This window comes from Bombus terrestris, chromosome 12 (assembly GCF_910591885.1).
Source record: "Bombus terrestris chromosome 12, iyBomTerr1.2, whole genome shotgun sequence".
Taxonomy (NCBI): Eukaryota; Metazoa; Arthropoda; class Insecta; order Hymenoptera; family Apidae; genus Bombus; species Bombus terrestris.
The window spans coordinates 5,083,473-5,103,619 of record NC_063280.1 but is presented as its reverse complement, the minus strand read 5'-3'; the positions used below and the strand labels follow the sequence as shown (position 1 = coordinate 5,103,619).

The window sequence follows — 20,147 nt, the reverse complement described above, 5'->3', positions numbered from 1 at the left end:
TATCGGAAAATTTATAATGAATACTCGAGCAGAGGGTTACCAAGATTGACCTGAACGAGTCGCTGTAATAAAGCCTCTCACCTACTTTAAAACCCGAACGTCTCTTTCCTAACGCAATCTTCAGGCAACAATAAATACGGAATTTCTCTTGGAAATTAATAAAGGAATATCCGTGAGAATCTTTCTCCCAGCCAGAAGAACAATTTCGCTCTCTTTCTCTCTCTCTTTCTCTTAAATACTTTCTCCAATTGAAAATTCAAATAATTCATCCTCTGTTTTACGCTACTTCTATACTTGGTGTTATTTTCATACGACTAACAAATTTCTAATAAGAACGTAACGATACTGCAAGATTACCAAGGGGAAACTGTACAATAACTTGGCATAAACGATCTGATATATCGTTATCACACCCAATGTATGAAACGTCGATGTTTGATGTACAACACCATAAAACTGAGGTTCAGATTTATTACGAACGCAGGTCGTACTATATTCTGGAATAAATAACTTGGCAGAGTCATAATCATACATCATATGGATGTGTCATAAATCAAAAGGCATCAACCTCGATTACATTCTTAATGTAATACACATCTTTCCCTAAGAAACCATATTTCATACGGTTCTTACAATTTTACTACACGGAGAAATCATTGCGTCTCTGCTCCGTATCACAGAGGGCGGAAAATCATATCTAAAAAGAAAACAGAAAAAATTGGATAACTTCGAGATTGCATTCGCCGATATATACTTCTATACCATCGTAATTACATTCAACTTCTTAAAATTTCGACTTGCGTCGTTATAATTTTCAACTCGTTAAATAACGAAAGGTATCTTTCAGCTACCTGGTTATGCTTTGAAATTTACTTTACCAACCATGGCTCTGCGAAATTACTTTTGAGAAGCAGCAAACTCTCTTGATTCCACGCCCAACCGTTGAAAGGCGATAAAAATACCGAGTTTACCCTGTAATCGGTTTGCCTGAAACACGTCCAATTCGAGCGCATCTCGTTCAGTACACGGCCGGTCATTCTTTAGGAACGTCGTACACGAGCAAAGGGATGCGGAACATATAGGATTGGAATCGGGTGAGTGAAGTAAATAAGCGACGCACGGAAAGGGGAGCATCCGAAACGACGAATAAAAGGAAGCATGGGAACGTTTCTACAATTCCGTTACCGGAAGGCAAGGTAGACTGCGTAACGGCCAAATAAATAAAGTTAACTGCGCCTTCGACTATCGGTGGCAGTTCCAGGCCATTTCTAGTCGCCAGGAGCCGCATCGGTGAACGGTGAACGGTGAACGGTAAACAACGCCGAAACCGAAATCCTCTTCCCTAATCCAGTGGCATCGGCGGCGAAACGCTTGCCGCAGCATTAACACCGAAGTATCATATCGATGGACCCGTATCCGGTCGGTGGTTCAGTTACCACCGGCTCTGATTTACGTGACGACAGCACGTTGAACAGGGGGAAGTGGAGTGTCGACCGCCGACACACGTGACGGTGTTAAACGTTTTACACTCGTTCGTTAAGCGCGAAACCGCCGGGGCCAAGCCAAAAACGAAAATGGCGAACCGTAAATTTTCCTATTCCCGTATTATCCGACTCGTTATCATTTTAATGTCCAAAACGAAGACCGTGGAAGTTCGGCTATGCCAAATATCCCGGCAAGGTGACGAATTCATGAATATAAAGCAGTTGGCCCATTCAATTTTATAACTGCCGTCTGCCAGCGGCGTACCGACGAATAGCGACGACAGACTTTATTATGTAATACGCCAGACTTAAAACTGATGTTCCCCGGTTAAACGATCATCCCGTTTCTTTATACCAACGGCGAAACCATCGCATAGTCTTGAATAAACGTTAACGTCGCCGAGAGCGTAAACGGTAGTTAACCTCGACTGCGTAGCCACTTCGTAATTTTACCTTCTCCCACCGATATTTATCCTATCGTCTCTCATCAAATACGATCTAACGCGTTTTCTAACCTTAACAGCCTTCCTTAGGCCTTAACCAGTTATGGAGCTTTCGTACTATCTTCTTTAAAGTGCATAAACGGTTCGTGAAATCTAATAGATACCCTCTGCTCTTGAACGAACTTAATGCGACTATGAATAGTAAGAGAAGGGAAACTATATCATTGTGGAATCTGACATCGGTGGTATTGAATACGTGGAACCTGGCTCAGTGTCCAAAGACCTATGACATTCGATATTGATCGTAAAATTTACTGTGCGCATATTGTACAGATATAGCGAGACCTGCGTAAATATGCTAACAAAAGGACGATGTGCTGCTAATCGTAAATCGATATCGACGATTTCAAACGTTCGACGCTTGATGTTAACTCGCGAATCTCAGAGGAATAGGACGAAGTGTTGATGAAACAGCTGTGAAACCTCAGACACCGCTGAGACCATCAAGATCCACGGAAGTCTGCGGCGATCCTGGACACTCGGAGACTCCTAAAACACCTGATATCCCTGAAACGTCGAGATTCCTGAGACCACATGAATCTATGGCACCAGTGGTATTCCGAAACCGTTTAAAGTCATTTCCTCAGATCCCACGGGTCTGAGATCGTCTACCTGCAACGTTTACTAATCTGACAACGAGGGTAGAACAATGTATCTCGCTTCTGTTAAATCGTCTGCCGAGTTTCTTCAACCTGAAATCATATCCATATACCTCGTATATCGTATCGTATCTCGATATGTTGTTTGAAATTTATTATACCGAGTGTGTAATATGCTATTGTCTATGTAATACAGTATTCTCTGCAGTATCAGATATCATGTAAGATATATATCATATCTCTGAAGAAACGTGTTGAGTGTTATAACATGATGTACCGAGGATTTCGTTAGGCCAGGTATATACGACGGTCAAGAACGATCTCTATTTTTGAGAAATCAAATTTCAGTGCTACGACCATCTGCGTTCTGACACTCAAACGACACGCGTGTAATTTAACGAATTTGCAAATATTATGTACTTTTAACTTTATCGCCGCATTTTTCCCACAGCTTAATAGTCGAAACACTGTCATAAATCTTCGAGTTTCTAACGACCAACCTAACGATTCCCGCGACACAGCTCGGACTCTCTCAAATATCTCACAGGCCTGTACGTTCGCCATAGGACTGCCATAACATTGTTATTAAAACGTGTAATGGAAGGAAAGATACCGAAACAACGCATTTTCAGCAGAATTTCAGTTATACCGCAGTAAAAACCAGTTATCTCTCTGTAAATCAGCTGACACGTGGCGAAAGCAATTTTAAGTATCGTGACAACATTGCTGTCTCTGCGTGCACCCATGCACATGCACATGCAAACTGGGCGTAAATATATTGAAAAATCGCAATCAGTCAATCGTAATCTATCTTCTTCAATCGCACATCACAAGAGCGAACACGATTGTTTCAATCTCTTGACCGAACGTGAACCCTTTCGTTTGATTCTATGAAACGCGGTGGAAATTTCCTCTTGAAGCAACTCGTTGCTTACACCTACAGTCACATTATACGAATTTGGAACAACGCGACAATTAATCGTAGCAATTTGTTTTCAGTTAAATCGATAATATAATAATTTTATCAGAAAGCAAACAGCTCTTTGTGTATTCGAAAAATATTGAGAAATTAGTACAACATGGGAATTAGTATATTCCAACGAACGGATACGAAGGAAGGGAAGGCAAATAAAGGCATAGACGATAGCAAGCTTCATTACCCGACTATTCCACATATGGGAGCGCGTTCCAAAAGAGGAAGCGGCTGTACGTACATTTATTCGACGAATTCTATGTGCACATGGTAATTTCGTAAAAAAGGAACTCTGCAACGAGAAAATCTGGGCATTAGTGGTCTCTCAAAAGTAAGACATATTCAGCGATAACAAGCTCATGAGCGAGCACGAAATATTTTCGTAATTATTGCTCTGTATTGTTTGCTGTGCTGTTGAAGTTTCTACATTTCGATGTTCAAGTATCTTTTAAAAATGTAAATCTTGTTGTTAGAGGCATTAATTTGAAACAATGAAGCTTGTAAATAATGGCAATATCGAAATTATTTTGTATTATCCTTTACAGAAATGTATAATCAAATATTGTACATTATCAATATTTTCGCAAGTTAAATCCATAAACTGCCTGAGCAAGCTTTTACTTCATAATGGCGTAGAATATGCAGGCGATATCTAAGATCTGCAAACAGTAATTAATATCCCAGTCGGTGGAATCGGTCAGTAACCGAACCTATTCTCTTTTTATCGGACGACCGCGATCTACCAAAATTTCAGCTAACTTCAGGAAAATTCTCGAGGGAGCTGCAACTGGTATCAGTATCTCGGGAGAATAACGAGGACAATTGGGCTCGCGATGGAAATATCTGGCAAATTTTAATTACATTCCTTAGACCAATAGATCGTTTTCTCCGCGCCAGTCGACGAATATTACGGCCACTAATTGCACAATAACCAACCTCGGTTCTTGGCTCGATGCAACAACACAGCCGCGCTCGTCGGTGGTTCGCGATATAATTTTCTCATCATTAATTATAAACGTCGGTCGCGCTAATGTGCGATACGCGTACAGAGACCTGTGAAATTGTTAACGCATTTCTTGCCGCAACGATTTTAATCCCGAGAGTGCGGATTAGTTATGCGACAAATCGCACGCTTAAGTGACTCGGCAACTGGGCTTTACATTTTACGTCTACCAGCCGAAAGGACAACGGAACCGGAATGTATGAACTAGTTGTGTCGGAATTTGTGTAAAGATACTAGGAAGCAAGAAAAAAAAAGACGAAAGAATAAACGAGTCGGGAGATGGGGATAGAGGAAAGTAAACGGAATAATGAAAAATTACAGGTAGGGGAAAGATAAGGCTAAAAATATAACGCTGAGAAGTAAGACTAAAGGAACAGGGGATAAGAGAAGAAAAAATCGAGACAAAAAGAAGGCAAAGGAAAATGCACAGTAAAAAAGGAAAGAGGTCGGTAAGAAATACCGAATGAAATTAGCAGAAAAAGCAGATGGCTGGAGCAAGAAAAAAAAGAGCAGAAAAATGATTTATGAAGGGAGAAGAACATGAGAAAAGAAGGACGAGAGAAATTGTATCGAATTAAAGATTTTCAGAGCAAACACTATGCTAATACGTCATTAGTAAGAAACACTGGATCTGGTTCCCTGAAAGTGCAACACGGCAACGAGGCTAGTACAGGGACTGAGAGGAGAAGCGTGTCAATAAGACTACGCTATGCTTATCTTTGCGTAGTTAAATTATAAGGAACTTTTGAATAATTAAGTTGAGGCTGCATCGTCGAAAAACGAATTCTACCTGCGCGCTTGCGCGATGAAGAAACTCTATGAAAGAGCCGTAAAAAGTGATCCGTGGGAAAATTCTTTAAATACAATTTCAACGTAACAATTCAATATACTCGCGCTATCTTTTACGATATACCAGCGTTTGCGATGGCATAATATATGGACAAATAAATGTTTATTCGCGGAAAATGAATATTTGCCACGCTACACAAAGAGACCAACAGAATTAAAGGAACTTATCGAATACGCCGACGACTAGTACGCAATTCGTTCATCTCGTCGAGAGTGTAGCATGAATAATTAGAATGAGCCGAGTAATTAATGCGAAGTGTACCTTTACTTTGGAAATCCGCCGGCGGTTTCTAGAAACGGAACGCGGTTTTCCTCGGAACGCGATCTGTTTACTTGGGCAGGTGTAGTACGAGGAAAAATTACGCTTTGAGGAAAGTCTTCTTTAAAGGTGCAACCTGCGGCTCGGCTAGCTACAATTAATAATAAAATAATAGGCATCTTTACCTCGATTTCCTTTTTCGTGCGATTTAATTGTCTGAAAACCCTGTGGAGCCGCAGGAACTTCGATCTCCTCGTGGAAGAATAATTGCATAACGAGCTCTGTTAAAAGTCGTGTCCATGTGCCAAACGAGTAATAATTGTTCTTCCAATACAAGAAATTTTACGAATGAAATATAATAAACAAAGTATAATAGTCGCTACATTTATATTGAATTTTCTCGTTCATCCTTCCTTTCATAATATAATTCACTTACATGTCAATACATTTTCCAAAGAAGAGAAACTTAGAAGCAAGAGGATAGGAAGTTAATACATTTCGCATGATACATCGAACACATAGCTACACAAAGGAGCAGAAAACTCTCTCTCTATATATATTTATAAGAACTTGTTTTGAAGTTTAAGTATTCAAGATACTTGCATATTATTAAATTTAGCGAGAAATACCCTTTTATATTTTTTCGATTGCATAATGCTACTCGAGTCAACAAACATAGAAGAGCATGTTTACTGAGCTTAATTAGATCTTTAAGTAAAACAGACGAATTTGATGAATAATATGGCAAATAAGAGATGGCAAATCTATACGCTTAAAGACTCGTAATCATTTAACTCGATGAATTTTTCACGATAAGACAGCAATGAGGAAGATTGTTTTTCATCAGCAATAATAAAGATACTTTTATTAAAAAAAAAAACAAGCGTTAGATTCTACGGAGGTTTTCGTGTTTCTATAACGTATAATAAATATCATTATGTACTTCTTCTCGCTATTTCGAACCCATTTAATTATAAAAGAAATGTTACAGTCGGACCTAAATTTATATTTAATAGATATTATAAAACCTCGGATGAAGCATCTCTTCAAATAATATTTACTTTTTTTAAGGTAATTATGTCGATATAATTATGTATCCGTTGTCTATACCGATAGCAAATACTATCTATACAATGAATTTAATTACTACAGATTATGTACATAGCCTACGGAATATTATTCAAAGCGCGATCGATAAAATATTTCTATGTTGTGTATGAACGAACCAATATCCTTGTAAATATAACTGTATATAACTTTACTAAGTAATTAATTAACTAAGTTGCTCTGTCAGTTATTATTTTATTGCATTAATCAAAGATTTTCATTGCACTGATGAACGACCAATTTATTTTAAACGATAAATTAAATTCTTCTTTCCACATGAAGTATCAATCATATAATAATCCATGCAAACTTTTCGTGTAACGAATAAATGTACTTAATGAAAGAAACTGTATAATTTATCTTTAAAACGAATACGAATGGTTTGATACGATAATGAACCCCTAAAGCACAACGAAATACCTCGCTTCATTTTGCTAATTTGCTCTAATGATATAGAAGCATTTTAAAGAATATCGTCGCTGAGGCTTCCTTTGCCAATAATTCACAAAATGTTTTGCCATAATGTATTGCGCATGGCTCAAATCCCGCGTTCATATTCGGGCACGGCCTCCTTTTCCATTATTCTCGAAATAATACATAATTTCGAGGATATTAATTCGAATTACCCGGCCAATATAGGGAAACTGAATAGGAAAGGAAGCTTAAATAATACAATTTGGAATGTATGATGTAAATGCAATTATAATTAACCATCAGTCACGGAGTTTTGAATACCTATTTGCATAACCTAGAAATGTACAACTTGATTGTTGATACAAGCTAGATTAAATGTACTCATAAATGAAAGAAAAATGGTTTTAGTGAACAAATAAAAGTAAAGAATAGTAACACGTGCGATATAGACGACGACGATGTTTCTACATATATAAATTACTTGTACCGCTTTCTAGTGGCTGCATTAATCATAAAATTATTAAACGAGGGCAACAGACTGTAAACGACAGCTATCGTAAATTTATTTTCCTTGCTCCTAATTCATTGCAGAAGTACAAAACTCCTTATTCAATGAATCGGGCATATGCTACCAGCGCGTGACCGATTTGCCACGTTTTATTAATTCCAACGTTCGTACGTTTCTTTCTTATTTTTTCCAGCACGTGCTAGACTCAACCGAAACGCGAGTAATTTATTGCGCCGGCCTTACCAAATCGAGATTTTCAAGCTTCTAATATATTAACGGCGTTGAAAATTATTTTCCATCTGCGTTATCAATTCTCCTATTTATCCTCTATAAAATAATTAGAAATTTTCACTAACAGCATATTATGATTAAATGCACGTTTCGCGGATATACCTGTCAATTTTATATATCGTTGCCCGAATTAATAACGATAGTCTACCTATCAGTATAGAAAGTACTAGTTTGAAAGAATTATCCCGATAATTTGAAAGTTAAACAATTTTGTGATAAATGTCGCTCGCTATTCGCTTTGTAATCTTTCAGTCGTTGCACGAGAAATTAGTTGCAGACGAGATTCACGTAGTTTTAGAAATCATGGGTTCTATGGCTGCTGATGCATAGGAGTAGTTTAATTTAAATCGACTCTCAGATTAAAAGCATCGTGCGCAATATCACGAGCTCGTTCTTCAGGGGCTCGTGATAGGACGACTGTGTAAACTTATTAGGGAAATCGTGTCGCGAAACTATCGTTCAGTTCACAGCACGTAACCTATTCCGAGGTTTATTAATTCTCTTTCCTCCTTTCTTCGTTCGTCGACGAGGCTCAAGCCGTTCACAATGGAAGTGAATCGTTTGTTACAATCCGATCTGTTTTTGTTTTTCGTAAACGCGACCGGCCAGAGATCGTGACTCCGTTGTGCACAAGTGGAGACCGTACGATTGAAATATGCACACGACGTGCCACGCGTACATCGTACAGTAGAAAAACAAAATCTCCGCAATATGCACGGCACGTTTCTCACGCCGAATATATCAACTGTACTGATTTATGGTGTTTTTACTTGTCGTCGAATTAGGGCGAAAAACAAGGAAGATTCACAGGAAAGCACGTATGACATGTAGCGATCTTAGTTCCTTCTTGCGTAAAGGGCTTAAGTTTTTACGTAATTCTCCCGTAAAGACCATGTCGTTCTTTCGAGGAAATTGAATTAAACGGGACATATGTAAACAAGGAGAGGAATTCGGTCAAGATAAGATATGTTGCTAATTCGATTTCTGTTAACCTGTCATCAATTTCACTCTTGATACGTACCGTAATGTGCGAAGAAAATCTCTCTTGAATCCCATAAATATTAATTACGTTTTCAAATGTGACTTACAGAATCTCATTCACCGACAAAAGTTTAACAATTCTCTTCTATTAATCATACGAGACATTAAAATTAAAAATACCTATAGAAGTAGCCGGGTTAACTATATAATCCACGCTTCTTCTAATCAACCTCAAAACGTCTTCAGATACGCATTGAATTAACTTTGAATCCTATAATTCGACAAGATAAATGTTTCGCCTAAACTTTATATTAATTACCTTCGCGGATAAAACGATCTACCCTTAATCTTCTCGACCCTATACTAAAACGAATCGCCTATCACGGGTATCATTAAGAATGATAAATCATGCAAAGATCTTGCGTATCGCAAACACGTAGCTCCACACGAAACAACAAAACAAATATAATTACCAGCGCACAAGCAGCACGTGGACAGGGCTGAAAGAAGCGATCTTGGTCAGTTGATGTAATTTTAATTCCGACCACTCATTATTCATTTGCTCCAGCAACGTTCGATTAATTATTATCCTGATAAACGTCACGCAGCGTGCGTTCCCTCGATAAATCGTTATTCCAGTGATGCACGTAACCGATGAAACGTGGAATTGATCGCACGTACATCACTACACAGGGTAATTAACTGGGAGAAACACTTTTTTTCGGCGATAATGGGAATAATCGGACGTCGGAACGCGCGCGCGATAAACCGTATGCAAACGGTCGATCGTCGTTACCGCGCTAATGCTGGATTTAATACAAAATAACGCGAGACATTAATGCAAGCCCTAGGATTTTCTCGTGTAAAACAGCGGATTTTATTCGAGCCTGTACACAATGCTCTGCACAACGAGTTTTAACCGGCTAACGCTTTTGAACGGTTTTGGAACAGGCACTCCAAGGGATGCGAAACGGTCGGTACGGACGTTTCCAGCTAACGTTATGGATTGCGAACCTCGCTGCATGAATATTGATGGGCGAACTTCGATGGGCCGAATTTTCCAGCGTAAAGATCGAGCAAACTTTGAAACACGAGTGCATCGAGACCGTAGTTTTCAAACGTAAACCGTGCGAAATGTAAGCTCCGAGGTGTAAAGGTGAAAACAAGACCAATAGAGCGAGAAAGCAAATTTCGCGATCCGTTTTTCAAGACAAGCGATGAATGGATTCGATTACAAAGCGAAATTTATCGAGTATAATAATGCCGCTCGTAATTATCCGATTTACAGAGTTTGTACTGCACTTTTTCTTTTATTATGACACCTAAATAGGCAGGGACGATTCTTTGTTAAAGCAGTCCACACTCTTTTACGTATCGTTGGTTGCAATCCTGTACGAAATTTAAACGGTACAAGTAACCGCGGCGTTCTAAAATCGTTCGAATAATTACGAATAGGATTATAAATACGAGGCATACTTCATCATCGAAGATATAATTCGTTACTTAACGAGGATGCTTAATTACTGGGAAAAGCACTGAATCATCCTTGCGCGTTCAGAACAGAATGAAAAGTATTCTGTTTCAAGACAAAGTGACGCGCAGGAAAAACGTAATGTGACGTGCTGTCGCTTTCAACGAAAATCATGCGATCTCGTGTAATACGGACTGCCACAGACTTTCCGCACATTTAGGATTAGCCATGACAGGCACAAATTAAGCGGTCACGTCTCTGATAAGAAGGATTTCTCATGAAATCCTCCCTTTTTTGTGAAATATGTCCGACGTGATTACGTATCACAAGTTCTTACTGAAATTCTATCCAAAGAGCTTGAAATTAAATACCCTTGGTAAATTTTGAGTAAAGAATCAATCTTTTTATTAGAAAGTGAAAAAGAGCCTTACAAAACATTTTATCGTTAGGGTCTGTTGGCATAAATTTTTAAGATGGAATTTCGAATGAAAGTTCTGGATTAAATTACGTTACTATATCGCGTTACGCTACTAAATAAACGGTATAAACATAGATTATGATAGAGATAACATTGTTCCTCCGTGCATCAGTTATTGTCAAATTTGAGGTGATAATTCAAATAAAATACACTGTAAACGACATAGAATCGACTAAACAGTAAATCCAATCTCAGTTTGTATGAACGTCGATTGCATGATTCAATTGGTATTTCGGGAAAGAGACATACGCGATACAAAATATTCCTTGATTAGGAATAAAGTACATTCGTCGAGTAATTAACAAATTATATTCGTACGTTATTATCCTTTCTTCGTTGTTGGTGTACGCTTGTGCTCGGGAACATGTTTGAGAAAAACCTTTAATGCCTCATGCATTTCCCCATAAAATAGTTGAGCTAATTCTCTTATCACCATCCCTTTTACTTTACCTTCGAGTAGAGAGTATGGTAGCTTCTTGAGTACTTTTTCACGTCTCGATCATTCTCTTTTAGTTTCAATTTCTACTTGAACGATCCCCCAAAATAGAATTAGATAAATCAAAAGTGAAAGCGTTTCTTACACAAATAATTTTGAAATGGACAATGCAATTCTATATTCTATATTCTAAAACTGGAATATAGTTTTAGTTTGTAGCTTTTATAGAGAACGGATACGTAAATCATACGAAAAGAGGATTTTCTAGAAACTGCTTCCACATTATCGAATTCGATTCACCTTTCCTATTGCGAGAAAGACTTACATTCATACGATAATAAGACCGACTTTCGGCCGGCGTTGGAAAGTGCTTGAAATCCCGAAGGATCTAGCCGGAAAGTTTAAGCAGGACAAATGGATGTTACTACAGACAGAGGAAGATGGGACAGAGGAAGAGTAGGTACGAAAGAAAAAAAATAGCTCTTTCTAGAAATGGAAAGATAGGTTACATCTACTAATAAGCAGAAAACTTGAAACACTGTAAAACTGTCTCGGATTCTACCTCTTTCTGTTACTTTCGCTTTCTATATCGAGAAAATATTTAACGCGTAACATCGAAACCAAATTGTCGTATTAAAAGAACATTTTCATACGAATACATTAAAAATACAGTTAAAGATGTTTTGTTGCTAGCTATGGATATAAAAAATTCGCTTTTAAAAGCACACTACCTGAATCAAAAAAGTTCGGATTATTCACGAAGAATAATAAGCAACTCTATGGGCAATATTGAAGTTTTCGAGTCCTGAAGGATTGCACGAGAACTTTTTCCGATTCTGTTTATTTACGTACTAAAAGGACAAGGGGCAACAAAATCCAGAGCTTTGAAGAGGAAAAGGCAATGTAAAATTACAAAACGAAATAAGAAGAAAAAGAAAGGACAGAAAAGGAGAGAAAAGATGCAAAAGGGAGTTGCAGGAGACCTTACAGGGGTGTTATTCCGATAAATCCTTTTCTTAAACAAAAGAAAAACGCACGTACTTCTTTAGTTTTCTTAGTCGATCTTTTAAGATTTTCATAATACAAAAAGTTTCTTTAACTTTCTACGTTCCCTCGCGAACGACACTTAACGAAATAGATTAGGCATAAACGTACTACGCATTTCCATGTTGATGAAACTCTTCAATTATTCGATGAAGGGAAATCGCGTTATGAGTGTTGGAGGAACGTTCGACGGTGGTGATATTAGTAAATTTGCCAAAACATAGGGAAATGTAGTTTAGTCGGTTGTTGGAAACTGTTGCGTGAAAGGCTCGAGATCGATTGAGTAGCGTTTCCTTCTGAAACATACGGAACTTGGTTACATCAACAGGATAATAAACAACTCTTCAACTGCGGCAGTAGCGGTTTCCGAAAACGAGCAGGACTGCCATTGAAAGTTTAACTAAGTTCGATGTACATCGTCGAGGAAATAGAAGAGGATTTCCTGAAAGACCGAGCGACATCCCGTACATCGGGAAGCCAATATCAGGAAATACCACGTGTCTCATAATTTTTAAAATAACTTTTGATTTCTCAAAAACAAGCAAACTTCAAACTTGATGGGATTGATCGGCACGATTTTCCGTGCTTCTCGTATGTATATGAAAAATATCAATATCTGTACATAAAGATTCGCAAGGCATGGGCTTCAAGATTCAACAGAATACGATGAAAACCAATCTGAAATTAATAAAATGCAAAATATTTGCTGCGCCTTCTCTACCCCCCTTTCCCAAAGAACATTTACTCGTCGATAATATCTCTCAACTTCTTAAAATGCGGAACTGTTTTTTCTTTTGTTCGTATCGAAGTAGAAAAATCTAGCTTCTCGTCAAGTGTTTATAAGGTGAGCATTCTATTGGCCATACAATTGAAAACAATGGATCTCGACTCGATTTCAGCCGTTGAATGGCTCTCGACGAACGATGCTCAGAAATCAGCTGTTAATTTAAAACGGGGAGGGAACCCGCGACGATCTCGCGTGTGTCACGTGCAAAGGACTCGGAGTGGACGCTCGTAAAAACATCCTGAGGGATTTTCGCAAAAACAGAAAGAAAAAGGATACTTTGATCGGTAGGTTGATCGATTCACCGTCCAATGTCGTCCACATCGTACGAAAGACTTTACCGAGGTAAAAGCCTGAGAACTGCTGATCTAGAGAGAATGGTTGAGGGCCCCAAGGACTAGGAAAAAGTATCAGTAAAAGAAGGATTCCAGTCGTAAAACACAAGAGGATAAGAAGGGGACAAAAGGAATGATCACATATTATGTCTAAATGTATATACATACGAAGATGTATATATAGATATATATATATAACTTTGCCTTTACACACACCGCGACTTACTTCTTACTCTTTGCTCGAACTAGATAAATACGCATACAGATTCTATTTCTAAATTACTAAGTCAATTATGAAAACGTCTAAATCTCGTATTTATATAGTTTACGTAGAATACCGGTGTGGCAAATCTTTTAATAGATGACGTAAATTTATAACTTACTAATTCCATGAGAAACTAGTAAACACACTTTGCAATTGAAAATTGACAAGTAATTCGTATAGATTCGAGTGCAAATACTTACGAGCGATACTGGTATATGTACGTAAATAAACGTAAATATACATAAGAGATTTTTGACAGCGTCGATCTCTTTGACGCCCTAACGAACGTTCTACACAGATACTAAACGCGACTAACTAGCTTTGCTAATTAAACCGGAATCCGGATATTAGGAATATTCGAATTAGACCACGGTGTATCGTTATGCAAATTTTCTAAGCTAGTCTACCCCGGCAAGGCGAACCACGGATTCACTACGGAGTTTGTCCACGCGTAGGAAGCTCGATTACGTCGCCCAGATAATAAGGAAGTCTGTAACCGATGTTGGGAGAAAGCTGGAAATCCCGATAGAGTTTGTTGGGAAGTTTCATCGAGCCAACTCGGTCTCGCCAGCGAGAACGCGCATTTTGGATGGAACGCGTAGTGGAAAGTAGACGTACGCGTAAAGGGAGAACCGAATGCAAATTGGATTATGCGAGGCGAAATAAATGCAGCGACGTGCGAATACATGTCGAACAGGAGAATTTAGTGCGACGGAACGTGTATTATGCTCCCGTCGTGCTCGACTTTTACTACGAATTATTTGTGTCCGTGCATGCTGGTTCACAAAAGAATTTGCAATCAGCAGATCGCGCGAAACGAATGAAAATTCAAATCCTAAATATTTAAACGAAATTTCGCGTGATATAAATAGAACTGCACAAAACTACGTATTAGGATATGATCTAAGATAGAAATAATTTGTAGCTGTTTCTCGCTACGAAGAAACTATTTTACTTAAAGGGGCGCTATTTAAATTTCGCCGCTCGTAAATGGAAAGTAACAACCGAGAGATAAGAAAGATAACGGGAATAAAAAGAAAATAAATTTGGAAATAAAGAGCGACGCGAGAAAAGAGTCTGCGTTACACAACGTAACGCTAGTACCGGGACACTGAAAGAATTTTAATTATGAACATTTTATAAACACGAATTTGAAGAATGTTCGAGATGAAATGCAACTCCTAATCACGCTTACGTAATACGCAATAACGCAAGAATCGCCTCTGGCGAGCCAGAAAGGAAGCTGCGAAGTTTGCCAGCTAATTACTGTCGTCGTAGACACTGCATTTTAGAACGCAATAGTGATAAACGTAATTAAAGGGAACGTTCATAAAGGTTCGATAATTTCATAGCGTCATGGACAAACAGATTTCGAGCTGCCCTTCTTAATTATTATCCCGGCTCGATTTATCTCACTCCTCTTCAGCCATCGTGCCTTCTACGTTTCTCATTTCCGGGACGGTTGTTTGAAATTGCATCCGAGTAATTATGAAGTGAAACAAGTCGAGATCACCTGTACACCTGCAATTTGTTACTTGTCCATGCAATCCGGACGATTCTAAATTGACCAACTCTTGGCCGATCTCGTTCTCAAACAGTCGTACCGCTATCCTCTGGTTCTACTCAAATATTCAAATAGTTCCTCTTGTTCGTATTCCTTGTAATTAGTTCCAGTCGAACTATACTTCGACCGGTCGCCCTTTGCACTGGCGTTCAAATTCGTAATAAATGGTCGCGAAACGCAGCAAGCTAATACAAATGCAACCTATAGAATTTCTAGATCTAGAAATATTCGAAGTAACGCGATGCACTAACAGGATGCTTTCTGTTTCTAAACGGACGAACAGATTCTGGTCGTAATATTGTTGCCGGTCTATGAGGCGAAGGACGGTGCACGGCGATTCGATGAAAGGCGTCGAGCAGGTGAACTCGACGGAATGAGAGTACAATCGGAAAAAGAAGGAAACTACATGAAATAACGTTGATAAGCCAGCGGCGTCGGCAGATGTGGATATTGGTACTTCCCTCCGATCTCCTCGACTACAAGATGCCTGTTTACATCGAAGCGGCAATAAGACACGCTTGAATGCACCGTTGAAGCCTCTCGAGATTCCACAAGGAACGCTGTTAGAGAAATTTCCCTCAGAAATTTGCGTCTTTGACACTTATTTCGTGCAACGAGTGAATATACGATGAATAAGAGAAAGAGGGAAAATAAAAAACGGAAGGGCGAAAGTGGCCCCTCGTGAAAAACACAGCGAAAGAGAAGAGCTGAGATTAAACGATTAAGTTGATATTTAGTACTTCGTTACGTGTAGCATTATGGAACGAGCGAATTAAATGAGACTGGCTCACGCGTTCTTTTCCTTAAAATTTCACGAACCCCTCACGATTTAACGAGTTCTTGATGCTACTTGACGATTCGCGTCCGTTGTGAAAAAGACAAGGCCGTGCCGGGTAAAGAATGGAAGAGCGAAGCTTCGTAATTCTCAAGGATAACTTGTGGAAGTTCTGAATCTTTTGGAAAACACGACTGTGAAAAATCCCGTTTTCAATGCTACTGTTATCAAGGTTACTATACGGAAGGAAAGTTAATAAAAGCAAATGAATAACGGAGAAAGTGAAACGAATCTGAAATATACTACTGCAATACGTTTACTCATCCCTTTGATAAATGCCGCGCTGAATGGAAGTTTGCCTGCATGTTTTACCGCGCTTTGATAGAAATCGATGCTATATTTCAATTACATTTCCCGTAAAATATTTCAACGGGCATTGAATAAATTTCGATTCGAAGATTCCATTTCATTTAATTAGAAGATAACTGGTGCGAAGATAGGTAAAAAATTATATAGGAAAAAAATATTCTCCGAACTACATGTTACAGGGGCATATAAATTCTTCTCTCGTGAAAACAAAGGACGGTAATTTATCATAGAATAATACACGCCGTTAATAATACGATGATGGGAAATGCTGCAATGCGTATTATAGATGCATTTGCAGCTTCAAAAGGTTAACTCTTGTTGGATAAACTGCTGTCGAGACAAATAAATCTCATACGTTGGTGATTCAATGTATCGATAATGTTGAACGCTGTCTGCGAAATATGCTTAGCAACAAATACGATTATTTACGTATCGAACAATTTCCGTACCGAGAATTAAAAGATGTTAAACGCGGAAAGATTTTTCGCAAGAAACGTATCGTCGGAAGATTGAAAATTTCAACAAAAATAAAATACATCAACTGCGTGGTAATATAGGTAGCAAGGTAACACGTGCACCACGAAATATCCTTCTCCGCTAAGAACAGCATTGGCGGGCTGGTGATTCATTTCTCTGTGATAGCGAGAAGCTGAACGAATTGCAGAATGATACAGAATGCCGGGAAATCGAGTCAGTGGGTTACATAATAAGCAAATCTGGAATCAGGGACGTTCTCTCGAACTCTTGCCTCGGTGATGGAACTAGGAACTCTCCAGAGAGAAACATTTTCTCGGCGTTCTGCATTCTTCGTTGGGGATTGAGAGCAAGAGAGGCATAGGGGAAATACACGAAAAGAGGTAGGTTCCTCAAGTAGGGAACGGAAGAAGGGAAACACGGAAGGTAAAACGACTACAGCGATGAACGGAAGACGCAATGAAAGAAAGAGAGGTATAAAAAGATAGAAAAAGAGAACTCACCCTTGCCAGAGCGACGGCTGGAAAGCTGTCCCATGCGAGTTGCGCTTCCTCGCCCGTGTTTCCATGACGTTGACCCGAGAGGATCCTCGCAGCCGTAAGAGTGCTCATCCCCATCCCGTCGCCGACGAAGAGAACGACGCCTCGCGCCACACCACCCGGTGGCGTCGTCCCGCTGACGCTCGAACTTGCCGCCGACGCGCGAATACGGGCTTCGATCGCGCGTGTCGCTGCCTCATACCAGATCTCCCTCTCTGCGAAGAGAAATTTTTCTCGCTTGAGTAACCGCTACGGGAGCCAGCCTGACACCTATCTTAATTGAATCTATAGTCTCGAAGCGTTCCCGAGAAAATCGACCATTATTGTCGGCATTTGCCGTAAGTATTGTTCGGTTATCGTTCTTTGTTGTCGCGTGTATAGGGAGATGTTTGAGCGGCCGGCAGTGTAGGAGAACTCTTTTGTAACGGGATATAACGTTACGTGAAAGGTTTCGAAGTGAATTGTTGCGCTCAGCCATACGCCCTTTCCTTTTTACCGATGGCCAATAAACCTGAGCAACTATTCGACAACGATAATCGCTCAATGAACGTGAAACGACGTACGGTTTCATCTTCGTAAAACACACCAGCGACGAGACTAACATAGTTTCACCGATTTTCCTCAAATTGAAATATCAGAGTACACCAGGGCTATTTTGAGACTCGTTAATACGAAAATTCATATTCTCTCGCAAATATTTGAAGCACATTTCCCATACACGATTCTAACTACGTACGTTTTCCTCTTGCAACTACGTATTTAACAAAGCTACTCGATAACGCAAACTGAAATGTGGCTCGGTAATTATTATATTCCGAGGTGGATTTGCCAACACTCCAGAGGCATACCACCAGTCACGATGATGCTAATCTCTAAGTATCTCGTTCCTTGCCGGAAGGAAGCTCGGTTTCGTTGAAATTGTCATGTTGCAGATTGAGACCGCGTTTCCCTGGGACAACGACGGTTGCTGTTCGAATGTTGCCGAAGGGACCGGATATCTTAATTGAATCTGTTGGTAAAACGGGACGAGTCCAACTGTTTCCTGGGAAGTCATTTACTGCAGTTACTCTCGCAAAAAAGATCGTCGTACAACGAAAACGAGAAGCGTACCGAGACCACGCAAACGACCTCGCGCGAGCCACAAATTTCGATACGAATAATTTATTTCGACTTTTAGTTATTTTACTTTGAGTTCGAAAGAGTAAAAATATCTACACTAATTAAAAAATAACTATTCTTGAGAAGCAAATGAGAAAACTCGTTGAATTTGTAAAACTGTGTCTTCCTCCTCTCTCTCTTTCTCTCTCTCTTTCTCTCTCTCTCTCTCTTTCTCTCTCTGTCCTATCCCTTTTTAATTGAAAATAAATTTCTTTCATTTATTACTAAGATCTATAAATATTTATGAGGATTATAAAACGGACATCTTGAATTTCCATCTAATCTACCACATCTAGAGGACCAACAAAGATTGCTGTTTACTTGAAATGCCATTTCTAGATCCAGCTAAAAGGCTTTCACGCGTTCCAAATGTGTGGCGCTTTCTAAGTATACCTCAAATAATACACAGACTGTGCCAAAAATAACCGAACTTTTTGACAATAAGAAATCAGAGGAATTGTTCGGAGGAAAATGTTCTATTTTATTGAAAACACATTGCTCTTATTAATTAATGCGTCTAATAATTGTTACGAGTCTTCTTGTGGAATTCCTTTGAGAATACCTGGATATCTTGAATATCGTTGTAACATCCGTCTTCGTCGTTACTTGAAGCATTTGCGGAGACAAAGAGTAATTGCATTATGTTAAATCTGGCGAGCAGGATGGGTGGTGCAACATTTTAATTCGCCATAATTGACGTCGCCACTGACTTTTTCTAGTCTCAAGAAGGTCGATTATTTTCGGGTGAGTCTGTGAATTATTTTTTACATGCTAATATTATTTTTTATTTAAAATCGCTATATACCTACTACGAAATATTTGGGACAGATATTTAAACGTTACAGATACCGTCAAATGAAATGCTCCTGACGAAATCGTTAAAACGTCGTGTTTAGAGAAGTTCGAACTGGCAATACGAAGTTTGGTTGACAGAGCAAGTTTGGTAAATTTGTATCCACGACGATTTCATTCGGTGTCTGGTGGTTGCATTGCCGGAAGCGCGTTACGATGAACGACTGTTTCCTACAAACTGCACTAGTCGAAGATCCTGCCGTTACGGTTTGCCTAGAAACACATCGCCGACTAGTAGCCGCTAATGGGTAAGTTTAAGCTGTGCCGTAGCTAGTAAACTGCCATATCGTGTCGCGATATTGGCCGAACCCGTATTTCCATAAAAGCAGGATCCGATACAGGTCGTAGTGACGAAGTTAAATCCGTATCTCCCTTTGGAGACAGGTATCTACTATGAAGCTGTGTCAAAGAAAGAATTAATTTCATGGAAATCCGCCTCAACGTTACCTATGTTAACGCTGTTTTAATGATTAGCGTAAATGGTTTCGTTTCGAAGCACCGTTTTATATTGAAATTTTACTTATCACGTGTGTAATTATTAGATTATTCCAAAGGTTTCCTCCGCTTTATAAGGAAATAATAGATGCACAACATTTTTTGTTTTATATTATTTTATCGAATTATGTACGATC

The 20,147-nt window shown here is 39.1% G+C and overlaps 1 protein-coding gene across 2 annotated transcripts in view; it reads right to left on the bottom strand.

Annotated features, from left to right (window-relative positions):
* LOC100642860 (alkaline phosphatase) overlaps positions 1-20,147 on the bottom strand; it is a 221,775-nt gene that overhangs the window by 174,483 nt on the left and 27,145 nt on the right. The window contains exon 2 of one of the 2 annotated variants that reach the window (XM_012315244.3): positions 17,470-17,720. In XM_012315244.3, coding sequence (XP_012170634.3) covers positions 17,470-17,720 — 251 coding nt within the window. Of the gene's footprint in view, positions 1-17,469; positions 17,721-20,147 lie in introns of those variants that run through there. The other variant, XM_048411195.1, reaches the window with a different exon arrangement.